We start from the raw sequence: 16,406 nt of genomic DNA, 5'->3' as shown, positions 1-16,406 counted from the left end.
AAAACACTCCTGAAAATCTGCTTCTACTACTAAGTTTTTGGGCACTTGATCTAAAATGGCGTGGTTCAGTGTCAAACTTTGTGTTCCTCTGTGGGTTGTTTCATTTTGTCAATGATGCTATATAAATACAAATATTGCTGGAGGAACTCAGCATATCTGGTAGTGCCTGTAGGGAAATCTACAATGGAGTTGAAATCGGGTACATGTCACGTCTGCAAACATTTCCCATGTTTCTCTGAAATGCTTCTTAAAATAAATACTTTGCCTTTTATGATGTTAAGATGGTGCATGGAATTTTACAAGTAGTGGAGGAAATCATTTTAAAGTGTAATCATTGAAGCATATCCTGTAATGATAAGTCTGCATTATTGAGAACATGAACATGATCATGGACTAACTTGAATTATGTGAACATAAGCCCCCTTCATAAGACCGAGTCTGCAATAAGGTGATCTCAGTTTTGCTCAATTTCTGTGAAGAGTTGAAGTGTATTTATTCATTATTTCTATCTAAATAATACATTCAAAATACTCTCAATAGTATTTCTTAATCCTGCACTTTGTAACCAATTCTTCAGGGTCCTCCTGGTTTAAGAGGAGCCCAGGGTGAGCGTGGGGAACCAGGATCTCAGGTAAGTAAAGAAATGTGTTAAAAATGATATTTTACCGAAAAACTGATTTCCAGTAATGCAGAGCTTGGAGGTTCTGTGTCCTGTTGGTAGCATCTCTGCCTCTAAACAAGAAACTCCAACACCAAATCCCACTTAATAGTGACAGCTGCCATTCACTATGGTTGATGAATGGTCTGCTAATCCTACCAATGTTTCCCCGTTATTCCCCAAAGGCAGGGAAAAGTGGGTAAAGATGCAAAATAAAGGAAGAACAAACAATGTATCAACTTTTAGAGAAGTCCTATAGTGTGACATTTGTCTTACAGGGTCCAGAAGGTCCAATTGGTAGTCCAGGGCCTAGGGGGTCAGAAGGCCAACCAGGACCTCCAGGACCGAGAGGACTCAGTATCCGTGGACCTTCAGTACGTATGTGTTATTCATGAATACTAAACATCACCAAAATAAATTACATAATGTATCATTTGTTATCAATGGAGGATAAAATATGATTAACATATTGGGAACAATTTGAAATAATTTACTGATGTATCTACTTTTCTTTTCTTTAAAAAGGGTCCTCCTGGTGAAAAAGGTCAGAAAGGTGACCCTGGACAAAGAAATAGCCAGGTGAAGACTCAAAGAGAAATATCCTCTTTAATTTTATAATTAATTATTTACCTTATTGCAACCTTGATCTAAATATGGACAAACATGCTGAATTGCACTTTGTGAAGTGTACTTCCATTTATAAATAATGAAGCCATGAGAAATTCTGATATCTTAGATTATTGTAAAGCTCACCACTGATATATCTAATCAGGACCGTGTGTAATTTGGATGGGAAGAGGTGTCTGAGCTTGCCTTTGTCCTTCTAGATAGCTTTGGTAGGTGCTTTTGAAGAAACGTTGCTGTTGTATAGCACTAAATCTTGTAAATGGTCCATGCTTTTATCATTTTACATGGATGATGAAGGTGATGAATATTTAAGGTATTGGATGGGATGCAAATCAGTGGGCAACTTTGTTTTGGATAATATCAAGGTTCTTGTGTGTTTTTAAACACATCCAAGCAAGTAAGAAATATTCCATAATTTTCATAACCTGTGTCTTGGCAATTGTAGTAAGATATTAAGTGGTCAGAGGGTGAAACACAGTCCAGAGAATATCCAGCCTTAAAACCTACTTGCATAAGCACGTAATAGAGGCACTGGCCCAGTTATATTTCTGATTGTGCTGACTCACGGGATTTTAATGGTGGGAAATTTGATGATGATAATATCATTGAAGAAGATATGATTAGATTCTTGTTTATAGATGGTAAATAATCCCCAACCCCTATGTAGTGTGAATGCATCACAAATACTAAACCAGAGTAGAATATTGCCCAAGAGGTTGGCACATGAGTGCAGACCTCTTCATTATTTATGAATGGAACTGTACACTTTTCAATTTGTAAAATTCATTCATGAGATGAGGGCGTCATTGGTCAGCATTTATTGCCCATCCCAAGACAGCAGTTAGGAGTCGATAGAATGCTGTGGGTCTGGGGCCACGTGTAGGCCAGACCAGGTAAGGATGGCAGTTTCCTTCTCTAAAGGACATTAATGAACCCAAATGGGATATTTCCAACTATGGATTTGTGGTCACCATCCAGATTTTTATTGAATTTGAATCCAACCATCTGATGTGCCGAGATTTGAATCTTGGTCCCCAGAACACTACCTGGGTCTCTGGGTTAACAGTCCAGTGATAATACTACTAAGCCATTGCCTCCCCTTTTTTGTCCTTATGTTTGTCCATATTCATGGACTGGAGTTTGACATTACCCAACACTTTGCTGGGGATTGAGAATAAACTGATGGGTCAGTAATTGGTCAGAATAGATAGTTTCTGCCTGCAGTGGGCAGGGAATAATGGAGCAACTATACTGTAAGAGCTTGACTGGAGATGCAGCCATTTCTGGAGCAGAAACCTTCAGAACCACAGCCACATAGAATTTAGCTAAAATGAGAGATTGAAGAAGTTGGAGTTGTTTTCCTTGGAACAGAGAAGGCTGAGGGTGACATGATGGAGGTATGCAAAATCATGAGGGGGAGAGATACAGTAAATAGGAGGAACCTGTTTTCCTTGGCAGAGCGTTCAAAAACCAAAGGACATCAAGCTAAGTGGCAGAAAAATTAGAATGGATGTGGGGGAAAGCTTTTTTTACACAGAGGGTGTGGTTGTGTGGAAGTCACTGCCTGAGTTGGTGGTGGAGGCAGACCATAAACACTTTTAAAAAGTACCCGGATCTGCATCTTAAATGTTATAAGTTGCAGGGCTATGGCTGTGTGCAGAAACAGGAGATTAGAAAGGGCATCTTGGGCCAGCTTGGACAAGATGGGCTGATGGCCCCCTTCTGTGCTGTATCATTTCTATGGTTCTATCCTTGGTCTTTGGAAAATCCATTGCATTCAGTCATTTCTTGATAGGATGTGAAGAATGATGCGAACCTCAAACAGAGATCAAACTGATTCATCTGTTCATAAACCGAAATCTGTGCATCAGGAAGATTAATGAAAATTACTATTGGTACTAAAATGTTTCCACCTTATGGAAACTGAATCTGAATGCTCTGTGTTTATCTGTCAACTTTAGTTGGAAACCAGAATGGGTTTGATTGTGATAAGGTGATAACCATCAATAGTCAGAGTATGGGGACTCACAGATGAAAACTGATCACAAAGGGGATATCAGCTTAAACTTTGGTAAAGAGAGAATTTCTGGGAATGGGAAGATAAAGTCATGACATGGCTTACTTTTTAAAGAATAACCTGATTGCATATGATCAAATTTAAATGATTTAATTTCTCCACAGGGTCCTCCGGGTCCTCCAGGTCCTCCAGGGGCTGAAGGCCTTCAAGGACCAAAGGTAAAACAAAAGTTATATAAACAGAGGTAAACAGCAACATAACGTAATTAGGCCTATGTCACTTACAAAATGTAAAGAAAGACCTGCATATATATGCCACCTTTCACAACTTCAGGATGTTCCAAAACGTTCTTGTGATTTTTTTGCCATGAGGCCGAATGGGATTTCTCACCATCTCTTGCCAAACTCACCTCGTTAAGTACCTACCCCACCCTATCACATCCCTCACAACCAAACTCTAGTCCCATCTTACCATGTGCCATTCCTGGAACAACTAGCATATCACCAGATTTGCCAGAAGATTAGCATCCCTGACAGCTTCAGTGTACTTAAAAGGCCGCAGTGCATCCAGACAAGCAATGTCATCTTGAGATTACCCTGCTCGTTGATGGACAATTTCTGACCATGATGGAAAAGGAGACGATACTGCCATGATTGTCTAACAGAGCCCTGGCTTTCCTGGTGGACAGGGTGGTGCAAAGGAAGAGCATCCTCTTCATGAAGGACTGGCAGATGAGGCCATGACACCAGACCCTGGCAGCCCAGTCCGAAGTTACCAGCCAGGTCAAAGTGGTCTCGGTGCAGAGGAACAAGAAACAGTGCTGCTCTGCTAGGGTAAGCACCACACTCTTTTCCCTGCAACCTCACACACACACTTTCTCTGCCAGGGCACCCTCCAAGGCTCATGCTGCGCCATTTTAACTATTGCCTGCAACATCTTCCCTCACTTGCTGTTGTTTCACCCCAACCTCCCACATTCCTAACTATTAACTCTGTACGGCCTCTGCTGCCTTCGAATCCTGCTGTCAGCATCATTCATTGCACACCGTTTCTAACCACTGGCTATAATGTCTTCTCTTTCATTTGCCTCACAGGTACCAGTGGGAGGTCCATCATCTGGGTGGAGAAACAGCCTTCTCCATCAGATACCTCCTGCTTGACCTCTGAGGAGAAGAGTACTGAGACCTCTTGCACCGCCCCCCACCCCAGTTCAGATACTGACACCTCAGTGAGATGTTCTGCTGAGAAAGTGTGGAGGCACCTACCAGTGAGCACATCACTGTGGCAGCTCCGTAGCTGCCCGATGAAGAAACATTCCAGGCAGCTTGCATTTGAAGGACTGCCGGAGACCAGGCACTGACTGAGGCCCAGGCAGAAGAGGAGCCTGTGGGTGTCGGCCATTAGGGAGTTTTTCTGCATGCAGGGAGGAATAGGAGGACTGACCTCATTGCCCAGAAGTGGCAGCAATGCAGCGAAGCATACCAGCATTTAACTGCTTCCTATGGAGACATTAGCATCTGCCATGGAGAGACAAGTCCAGCACCCTTAGGATCTGCTGGAGAAGTGCACATGTTTGCACTCCATTGCCCCAGCCACTGGTTCCCATCACTAAAGGCATGGCGATAGGGGAACAGGAAACCTGACCCACTCCACATCACCTTCCTTCACAAGGAGATGGAGCAATGCCAGGGACCACCCAGCCAGAGAAGGAAGCACACAAGGCCCTTTAGCAGTCTCCTCTCGAGATGCTTGAAAAGTGGCTATGCCCTTCATCTCACCTTGTCTGCTGTTCCCCATCGCTTGGAAATCCTAGTCCAAGAGGGTTAATATGCCTCTAGCAAGAAGCCATGAGCAAGTCTGCGCTCCAGACTCAAATGTCCCAGGGTCATCAAACCAAACCTGGTTAGCAGCTGTTGGTTGACAATGTCCACAGACGCGGGTTGCTTTATGGCTGGTATCTATAGATCATGCCAGGATGCTGAGCAAGATGGAGGTTGCTCACAGCCAGCGGCATGCTAAAGTCGCTGAGGACTCATTCTGTCTTTCATGTCGAGAATTCTCAACTTCTAGATTGTTCAGGACATTTAGAAGTTACTCTCACCTCACATTGAGATAGGCCATGCCAAACTTCTTGCGTGATGCTGCACACAAATTCTTCCACAAATCTTGCTCAGGCCTGTATAGGATTCTGTCATTTTTTAAAATGATAAACCTTCATAAAACTCTGGTTTGGCCTCAAATGCATTATTGTGGCCATTGCTAGTCATCACATCCAGACGGGATGCAAAGACTTCAGAATGTGTGAATGAACTACGAACATGAATAATTCCAGAGATCAGGGCTTCACTCCTGTGAATGGACTGGAGAGGTTAGGGCTGTTCTCTTTACAGAAGAGGTGATTGAGTGGCGATTTAATAGAGGTGTTCAAATTATGAGGTGTCTAGGTGGAGAAAAACTTTCTATTGGCAGAAGAGTCAAGATTCAGAGAATATCAATCTAAAATGACTGGCTGAAAAATGAAAGAGACAAGAGGAAAATCTTTTTTAATGCAGCAAGTTGTTCAGATCTGAAATTCACTATCTGAGAATATATATTAAATTGTAGCTTTCAAAAGAAAATTGGATAAGTACGTGAACAAAATCTTTGGCTGGGCTGCACAGAACTAAGTGACTGGGATGAGCTAAGTTGTACCAACACAATGAGCTAAGTGATCTCTTTCAATACTGTAGCCATTCCAAGGTTCAAGAATCAGCCCAGTGGACGTAACAATGCCTAGAATGGATTCATGTCCATGATTTTCCATACTTATTAATTACTATATACTGAAGAAGATTGCCTGTCTTCTATTGAACTCTGCCAAACCAAGTTTGAATTTTGTTTGGTGCGGGTGAAACATTTCACATGTAGCCCAGAAATATTGAAACAGAATCTGGGATGCCTTCATTCTTTCAAAATAGATAGTTTTTTTTTGTTTTTCTTCACCTAACGTAGAAGGAACTGGATCTCATTCCAGTAGATGTGTCAATTTGCAGAGGAACAAATCCAATCTTGCCAGCATAACCTCGAGCAGCCTTCCTGCTCACTCTGGGATGAGAGGCAGGATGAGATAGATCTGCAGCCTTTAATTGGGGATCTCAAATAAATAAATATTCACTGTTATAGATTGTTAATTGATGTCAATGTTTTAGGGTACAAGAGGACTGGAAGGTGCAATGGGACCCCCAGGACTTCCTGGACCAAGGGTAAGTTTGATTTAAAAAGAATTTGATTACAAAATATACTTTACCATCTTTGAGGACAATATGTTCAAGTTGTTTTTGACCAGTTACTCACAAAACAAGAATATTTCTTTAAATAATGAATTTTTCAGATGTTGATTAAATGCTCTTCTATTGTTCAGTTAGAATTGAACTCATTATCAATGTTCCATCCAAACTGTACGAATACATAGTTGTCCAGCAACTCAGGAGCTCGCAGGCAGGCTAATCAGAAGTACAGCAAGAAAAATGCGAAAGAACTTTGCTCCTTAATTTTTATTTTATTCGTTCATGGACTGTGTGTGTCATGGACAGGGCTGATGTTATGGAGTCACATGATCATACAGCATGGAAATAGACCCTTCAGTCCAACTTGTACATGCTGACTAATTTTGCAAAACTAAACTAGACCCACTTGTCTACGTTTGGCCCATATCTCTCTGAACATTTTCTATTCATGTGCCTGTCCAAATATCTTTTAAATATTGTAACTCCACCCACATCTATCACTTCCTCTGGCAGTTCATTCCACATACAAACCATCTTCTGTGTGAAATACATTGTCCCTCAAATCACTTTTAAATCTTTCTCTTCTCTCCTTAAAATTATGCCCTCTAGTTTTTATCTACCCAGCCCTAGGGAAAAGACCTTTGGTGTTCATCTTATCAATGCCCATCAAGATTTTATAAACTTCTATAAAATCACCCCTCAACCTCCTATGCTCCAGTGAAAAAAACTCCCAACTTATCTAGCCTCTCCTTAAAACCCAACCCTTCAGTTCTTTCCTGAACCTTCTCCAGCCTAATTATATCCTTCCTATAATGAGGCATCCAGAACTGCAAACATTATTCCAGAAGAGGCCTCACCATGACTTCCCGACTCCAATACTCAAAGGTCTGAGCAATGAAAGCAAGCTTGCTAATTGCCTTCCTAACCACCCTTCAAGGAATTGCATGCCTGAACCCCTAGGTCTCTCTCTTATACAGCATGACCCAAGGCTCTACTTTTAACTGAATGAGTCTTACCTTGCTTTTTGCCAAATAAACTCCATCAGCCACTCTTCAGCCGATTGGCCCAATTGATCAAGATCCCTTTGTAATCTTAGATAACCTTTCTCACTGTCGAGTGTACCACCAATTTTGGTGTCATCTACAAACTTACAAACTGGGGAGACAGGCCGGCTACTTGCGGAGCGTTTCAGAGAACACCTCTGGGACACCCGGACCAACCAACCCAACCACCCTGTAGCCCAACATTTCAATTCCCCCTCCCACTCCACCAAGCATATGCAGGTCTTTGGACTCCTCCAACGTCAGACCACAACAAAACGACGGTTGGAGGAAGAACACCTCATCTTCCGGCTAGGAACCCTCCAACCACAAGGGATGAACTCAGATTTCACCAGTTTCCTCATTTCCCCCTCCCCCCACCCTGTCTCAGTCAAATCCACCGAATTCAGCACCGCCTTCCTAACCTGCAATCTTCTTCCCGACCTCTCCGCCCCCACCCCAGTCTGACCTATCACCCTCACTTTGACCTCTTTCCACCTATCACATTTCCGACGCCCCTCTCCCAAGTCCCTCCTCCCTACCTTTTATCTTAGCCTGCTGGACAAACTTTCCCCATTCCTGAAGAAGGGCTTATGCCCGAAACGTCGATTCTCCTGTTCCCTGGATGCTGCCTGACCTGCTGCGCTTTTCCAGCAACACATTTCCAGCTACAAACTTACTATCTATGCTTCCAATACTGTCATCCAATTTGTTTATATAAATGACAAACAGCAGTAGAACCAGCACAGATCCCTGCTTAAATTTTAATTTTTAATCAAGTTTTAATGTTTAATTTCCCATCCTTAAATGTCCTTAGGAAAGTGATATTGAACTACTGTGGTCTGTATGGTGTAAATATACCCACGTTGTTGTCAGGGAGGGAATTCCAGGATTTTATCTCGATGACAAAGAGGCAATGACAATATTTTTACATGACACAATGGTTCATGACAGGGAGAAGAACCTGCAGGATGTACATCCAATGCATCTTCTGGTCTTTCCCTTCCAGGTGATAGAGAACATGGGTTTGGAATTTGATGTTAAATAATTCTTAGTGAAGTGCTGCAGAGCACCTTGGAGATGGTACACACTGTTGTCACTATGTACTGGTGGTCAAAGGAGCAGATGTTTGGGCCTGAAATCATGTGATTTGTGAGTGTTGCTGGAACAGTACTCACTTGGGCCAGTGGAGAGGATTTCATCACACGCTTAACTAGGAGGTCGATTCATACTTGTAGCTGTGAATAAATCTCTTAAATATCTTTCATATTCTGCTATGAATGATATAATTATCAGTGCCACAATATATATTAGATTATATTATAGAGAATAATGGTTTGTAAAATGCCTTGATCGTTTTTCTGGAATACTTTGACTTCAATGTTCTCTTTGTCTCTACTACCTGTTATGGCAGTTATAAACCTAGACATTACTGTTGGAAATATTATCAGAAAGCACTCTTATTCAGTTCTTCTATCCATGATTTTTTTCAGAAATGTTTACCCATCTAAAATATATCAGATAATGCCTCCACTAAACTGTGGAAAAACATAGCTCATATAAATGCATGCAGGGCTCAGGCAATAGGAACAAATGAATAACTGAATAGAAGAAGCCCCAAATTTTTCTTCCCACCATCCTAATGGTCACAAGATGCAACAACAATGAAGTGTTTAACTAATCAAGGTAATAAATTCCTATCAATTCATAAATAGCAGGCCAGGGCCATGGCTTACATTGTTAATTAGTGTTGGTTAGGTCTACAGGTGCTAGTGTGACACCTGCAGAAGAACATAATTCTTATTTCAAGGATTCTGCTTAGAGATTCTGCTCAGTCATGGATGCTGTAGTTTATTTCCTTTTCGGCCTGCAGCATATCAGGGAAAATGAACAGAAATGACACATGGGGGTAACTTATTCAATGAGAGAGAAGGAGAGAGAGATGTGCTCCCATCCAGAGACTATGTCTTTGAGGATCTTCAGGGATCCTTTTTTCCTAAACCAACCTAAATGAAGAACAGTATGGCTTCTACTTCAGTAAGAAAGTGCTCAGTGAAATCTTCCACTCTTGGAGATAGAGCTGCCATCTCAGATTGGGGCAAGACTAGCAATATCAGTTGCTTTACAGATAACCATGGCCATGAGCCTCTTGGAATGAGGAGAGCTTCAGTCTCAACCAGGACATATCTCCAAAATCTTTCATTGTTGTGTCGTGGGGGTGACTGAGGCACTGTAGGGGAAGCAAGGAGAAACATTTGGCTGATCACTCTCTGTAGAAAAGTAGATAGAACCAACATGATGCTGCCATGATGCAGGCATTATTGACAGCTGCATATTGCTTCTCAGGCACTCTATCTATCATCAGAGATTGACGTGAATCAGAAGGGTGTCCACTCATGGTGTGCAGTTTGTCTAACCATGCTCATCATGCAAGCCATTGTCCTGCAAGTCATCCTGATGCTTTTATTCGTACTAGTCAGCCATACCTTTAACATTAAGGCAGCATGAGAGAGCAAAGAGTGATTAGTGGATAACAAGGCAGTCTGCTGATCAGCTGGCTCATAACTTTGCTGTTCAATCCTGGCACATGTCCTGTAAATGATAGAAGACGAGTCAAGCTGCAACACAAAGTTTTATTGAGGAGATCATTACAGTGCTTAAACCGTGCCTGAATCACTCAAGTGGAGCCCTGCAGAACTCTCCCAAGGGTGTGTCATGATTGTTTATGGTCTGCTGCCTCCTGCACAACTATCTCATCATGCCACCAGCAAGCCCTGAAGATCAGGATGAAAGAAGAGAATAGTCTGGCTCATTCTGACAGGAGTGTCAATGATCAGCTTGATTGTAGTACTAGTGAATGTCACCCAAATTCCCCATTGAAAATAGTCCCTTAAACCTCACCTTTCCTCTGGCATGATCATCATGTCATTTCCTGAGCCACAATGCAACCATAAAAGCCAAAAATAACAATTATAACCCAACTTTATTAAACCAACCATGCAATATACCTTGTAAAGCCAACTAATCACCCTTACGCATTCCCTTATTGCCGTCTATCAGGTTCCCGTGTCTGATTTAGTCTTCATTGGCAAGGTTTCCCCTGTCCATCACAGAAGTGTTATGGTACAGTTCAGCCCATCATGCCTGAACTGGCTCATTAAATGATCATTATTGCCTAGTGCCAATTTCTTGCTTTTACTCCATACCCTTGGAAATTGCTTTTATCCAAACAAACATCCAACTGAAGCTGCCTCCACCACAATTCCAGGCAATGCATTCTCTATTCCAACTATTTGCTGAATAAAAACCTTTCATCACTTCATCTTTCCTACTTTTGCAAATTTAAAATTATACCCTCTTTATCTGTTCACTGCATAGTTGACATCTTAAAGTGTAAGCCCTTTAAATATATCTGTGTCACAATACAGTGAGATAATTCAAGGAGACTGACTTGTGAACCTTCATGTGTATGTGCTTTTGAAGACAACATTGCCCAGTGGCTGCAAAGTAGCTGACAGAAGGATACTCGCTTTCAGTGTGGAGGCTACAGATGGTTTTGCATCATGACCAAAAGCAGCTCTGACCCTAGGAGTCCTGTTTTCAGAATGTATTGTCATGACATGCTAACAACAATCTGGGCTGGCTAGTGAAGTGGTAGTGGTGAAGGGACAAACATTAGGCATCAGGTATATATTGCACAGAGCACTGCCACTCCTCCAGATAGTGACACAGTAATCTGTTGGAGCACAGAAGGCTGTCTGCTGTGAGAACCTGCAAGCCTTTGTGCATTAGTATTTCAACCATCTAAGCATTCGTATCAGCAATCTGCACATTGCAATAAGCTGAGCATGCATGGCTTCAGTCTGAACTTCTATTGTTCAAAGTCTTCTGTTTGTGCTGCAATGGAAGCTAAAGTATTGGCCATCAGATTCCACATCACATTTGGTTCTCCAATTGTTTTCATGAAGTTGACACTATTTCCACACTGGAAAGGATGGATTGTCAGCTCTTCCTAAAGGCATATGTAAGTTTGGTAGTGAACTCCTACATGCTCCTTGATCGTAACAGCTTGCATTCTGACAGTTCCGTAAGTGCACCAAATAACTCTCTGTAGACACTGCAATCCTGCCCTGGCAAAGACCTCAACCAAGTCTCCTGCAGCAAAACAAATACATGATCTGATTTGAGTGAGCTGAGACCTGCACCATCCTTTCCCCTGTCTTTGCTACCAGGAGAAGATCCTTTGCTTGGCTACCCTCAGACAAACTGGGACCCTCCCTAGGATGTGCAGCAACTCAGTGCATTCAATACTAGGCTCAGCCACCACCATCATTGGAATGAGCAAGGACCATGCAGTCTCAAAGCTCCTACATTAGAAAGAACTAATGCAGATGAATCCCTCATTACAATCCTCATTTTCAGAGGCTATTGAATTTTATCCTGACATGTCTTCTTGAAAAATTACTACAGTTTTGTGTTCGGTGATGATGCTGAACACTAAACTAGTTTACAGTTTTGTGTGTTGACTCTCTATATAGGAATACTGAAAGATTGAATTCTTTAAAAGATGTAGTTTTCAAATGATTCCACTTTCTTCTTTAAATTTAAGCTTCTTTGAAATCATGGCGTGGTATTACAAGAAGTGCCTTTCAGAAGTAACAAAGTCACAACTGAGCATACTTTATGAATGATCTGTGAATGTGTTGTCTCAAAAGCAACACATTTTATTAATTAAGAAAGTTGTTTGGAAAGTAAATTGTAAAATACCAGAATTGTTTCTAGATCTTGGCCCTCAAATGTTGCTGTGGCATATTTATGCATGAACTGTGAATGCATTCAGCTGGAAATCTAATCTCTACTGCTTGATATGAAGCATTGTTAATACAACCTCTAAAAGGTCAGACAGAACAATTTTTTTAAAAAGTCTTCAATGTTGGTACATTTGTATGCCTTGATGGTATTTTAGAGTCTTTGATTTCAGAACTGAAGCTGATTCAAATCTGCTCTGGTTTCTTAGGGGCCACCTGGTATCACAGGGCCATCAGGTTATCCAGGGGACCGAGGTTCACCAGGAAAAGTGGGACCATCAGTAAGTATCTTATCGCTAATTCATTAGTTTCTTGTGTGAAACAATGATGTTTTTACAATTTTTACAATCAATCCAAGCCAATGTTCCAGAATTAGAGTGTAAAATAATTTGCTAATTCATTCATGGATGTTGGCAATGTTAGCATTTATCATCCATCCTTAATTGGCTTTAAACAAATGACTTGTGAGGCCATTACTCAGGGCAATTAGAAGTTACTTACATTGCTTTGGCTCTAGAGCCATCTTCCTCACAGGGCATTAATAAACCAGATGAAATTTTACAATAATTGATATTGGCTTCATGGTTGCCATACTGAGACAAGTTTTATATTCCAAATATATTAGATTAGATTACATTACATTACAGTGTGGAAACAGGCCCTTTGGCCCAACAAGTCCACACCGACCTGCCGAAGCGTAACCCACCCATACCCTTACATTTACCCCTTACCTACCACTACGGGCAATTTAGCATGTCCAATTCACCTGACCTGCACATCTTTAGACTGTGGGAGGAAACTGGAGCACCCGGAGGAAACCCACGCAGACACGGGGAGAACGTGCAAACTCCACACAGTCTGTCGCCTGAGGCGGGAATTGAACCCGGGTCTCTGGCGCTGTGAGGCAGCAGTGCTAACCACTGTGCCACTGTGCCGCCCACAAACATTGTTGTTTCCCAAAAACATAGCCCACGGCCCAGTGGTACAAGCCCAATTAACATTGGCATTAATCCATTAACTCCCTTAATTAATGTTGCTGTCTAAGTATGAAATTTGTGTGGTTCAGTTGTTCATGTTTTTAATGATTTTGCAGGGTCTCCCTGGTGCAAAAGGAGAAAAAGGTGAAAAGGTGAGTGTTCTGGTTTCATTTGCTTTCTCTTGTTGTTTTATTTATAATATCAAGGAATGTACTCCACTGAAAGATCAAGGAATTAAACAAAACATTGGTTGTATTTTAATTTTCAGGGAGAACTTCAGCCGCTTGCTACAGTTTATCAGCTGGTTACCCAAGCCTGTGAGGAGCTTGTTCAGAGTAAGTATCAATAACAAGATTCCAGATTCTGTTGGCCAAATTGCAATTTATTTTGGCTAAGTGCAAGTTATAAGTCAAATGTTTTGGAGGGATTCTTTCTACGAAGCACAGCAAGATTTCTTCCCACATCTTACTAAGTGTGCCTCATTAACTAACATGAGCATGGCATCTCTCACATCTGATTTTAGCCCCATTTTATCATGTGCCAAACCCACAAGAATGCACCACTCAGTTAATATTCATTGAAAGAAAGTCATATCTTAAAAGTCATCTTAAAATGCTGCTGAGTGAGGCAGAGGGCTGCTGACAACCTTCCTGGCATTGCAAGACAAAAGTAATATGAGCCTAGGAGCTCCGGCAGATGGGCAAAGCACAGTGCAAGATGGGGATTTTGTAAGCATCCAGGTAAGCTCAGAGTGAGTGACCTGTGACAGTGAGTGAAGAGCCTGAAATTGCAGCTTGGTTCAGACCACAAGCTATGTGCATGTCCCTTGGTGCACTGTGTCCTTACAGCAACAGTACACTGCTAATTGCCAATGCAGCATTGAAGTGCAATGTGCCCTGTAAGTGGATGTGTTATGAGGATTCCCAGATGGTGGCACTCATTAAATCCAATGTGTGTGGATGTGAGGTGCATGCCCATGGAGTGTACTCTGAGATGTTAATGTCTTGTGTCCAACATGGAGGTCCTTTAGAGCAAGCAACAAGCTGAAGTAAGTAAGTATGGGCTCTGATTTCCATTTTGAGGTTTCTTGATGTCCAGCTTGCTTGGTGTATTTGATCAGCAGGGAAGTTGAATATTGAAATGGTGAGTTGTGACAGTAATGAGACATTTAACAAAGAACAATTCCTCTTAACTGGTAGTTGTTTCTGCTTGTTGAGAAACTCATCTCATTGTTTGTCAAAAGGTGGCATGAGGCACCCCTGACTTTGAGATAGACCTCACTGGAATTTTCACCTGATTCTAGCACAAATCTTTCCATTTCCCATATCACTCAGACATTGTAAGATTCCAGCATCTGCAGTCATTGTTTTTACCTCATTGTAAGATTCCATCCAAAGGGAAAAGACCAGGGCCCCATTCGATTTGATATTTTTTTAAAAAGCAACTTTTTTGAATTTGCATAAAATTTCAGAGCACTTTATGGTTTCAGTCTACTTGTTATGAGTGTTATGATTCAGTGGACCATGAACATTTGATTTTGTCATCAATCTTGATTTTGAAGAAACTTCCTTAAAAATGTTTTCATTATTATTAAGCGTCGTATAATGGCTTGCAAATTCATGCACATGTACATTTTTATGTCTGATATGATGATGTATAGCAAACGTTAGGATCAGGGAAACCTTGTGTTATGCAACAATTTTATACAGTGGAAAATGTGAGAATATCAATAACCTTGCTACTATTTGTTCAACATACTTGAGCATTATAATTAAAATTAGGGCCGGGAAATATTTATGTAGACTCCCTGTTGGAATTGAATTAATTAATTAGTTTAAGCTGATATTCTATATGTATCTGTAAGAAGACAAAACTAATATGTGCAAAAGTTATGTCCTACAGACCCAGAGCAATTTGTAAGATATTTATTGTACACTTTTGTAACAACTGGCTGGACGATGCAGAATGATGCCAATCATGTGGGTTCATTTCCCATACTGCCTGAGATTACTGACTCTCTTTCTCAACCACACCCATCCCCTGAGGCATGGTGATCCTCTGGTTAAACCAAATCCAATCATCCCTCTCTCTCTCTTTTTCTCATGCAAAAACAGACCTATGGCCAAGTAGTACTATAGTGCTTTATCTTTATATCACAAAGAAGTGCAATGTTTTCTAAATTATACATTCAATTTTCAATTCGTTCTTGTACGATTTATACATGATAATGGTATTTTCATATAGGGTTAGTCATCTGAAACAGGAATTCCCATGCTATACACCATAGATGGACAACATAGAGTCTTAGGAGCTACATATGGAGTTTAACTTTGTGTTCCCTTCAATTTGCAGATATTTCAAGTTATTGACACTAACAGATTTCACGACACTGATTCACCATTTGTTTATCAATCAAACACCAAAGAGAAAAATAATTCCTTCCAAATCTCCAGAATCTCAAAATTCAAACAAGATACACAAACATAAATTCAAGCAGAAAGCAGCCACTTCCAGATTGTGCGGCCTCTCCAATCATAATTGGTCTGAGATTTAAGCCAAGGGTAAATTGGGAATTATTGTAGTATTTTAAAAAATGTTTTGATATGAATCATATATAGCACAATATTATATTGCAAAAAGAACAACTTTATAACAGATTGCGATTGGAATTTGTTATCTTTAATGTCACACAATTGATTTGATGATGATTTCAGTTCCATTGCAGTTGCAGATCCTCCCAATTAATAATTTTACAGAATGTGGAGCTCAGAAAGAGACCATTCGGTCCTACCTGTCCATTGCTTATGCTCAGCTTAAGCTTCTTCCCATCTTTTACCATCTAAATGTATCATTATGACAATATATTTCCTTCTCTCTCAAATGTTTATCTAGTGTTTCTTTAAATGGACTGATACCACTTGTTTGAAGTACTCCCTATGGTAATAAGTTCCACATTCTTGCGCTAACAGGGTGAAGAGGTGAATTCCCTTTTGGATATTTTGGTGACTATTACA

At 40.9% G+C, this 16,406-nt stretch overlaps 1 protein-coding gene across 5 annotated transcripts in view; it reads left to right on the top strand.

Moving 5' to 3' along the window:
* The window catches only part of LOC122560121 (collagen alpha-1(XX) chain-like), a 184,639-nt gene that overhangs the window by 144,149 nt on the left and 24,084 nt on the right, over nt 1-16,406 (top strand). For all 5 annotated transcript variants that reach the window (XM_043710376.1, XM_043710377.1, XM_043710378.1 and 2 more), the window contains exons 37-44: nt 578-631; nt 937-1,032; nt 1,184-1,237; nt 3,467-3,520; nt 6,490-6,543; nt 12,625-12,696; nt 13,509-13,544; nt 13,661-13,727. In XM_043710376.1, the coding sequence (XP_043566311.1) occupies nt 578-631; nt 937-1,032; nt 1,184-1,237; nt 3,467-3,520; nt 6,490-6,543; nt 12,625-12,696; nt 13,509-13,544; nt 13,661-13,727 (487 nt within the window). The remainder of the gene's footprint in view (nt 1-577; nt 632-936; nt 1,033-1,183; nt 1,238-3,466; nt 3,521-6,489; nt 6,544-12,624; nt 12,697-13,508; nt 13,545-13,660; nt 13,728-16,406) is intronic.

Source organism: Chiloscyllium plagiosum, chromosome 20, assembly GCF_004010195.1.
Source record: "Chiloscyllium plagiosum isolate BGI_BamShark_2017 chromosome 20, ASM401019v2, whole genome shotgun sequence".
Taxonomy (NCBI): Eukaryota; Metazoa; Chordata; class Chondrichthyes; order Orectolobiformes; family Hemiscylliidae; genus Chiloscyllium; species Chiloscyllium plagiosum.
This window is presented reverse-complemented; position numbering and strand designations above follow the sequence as displayed.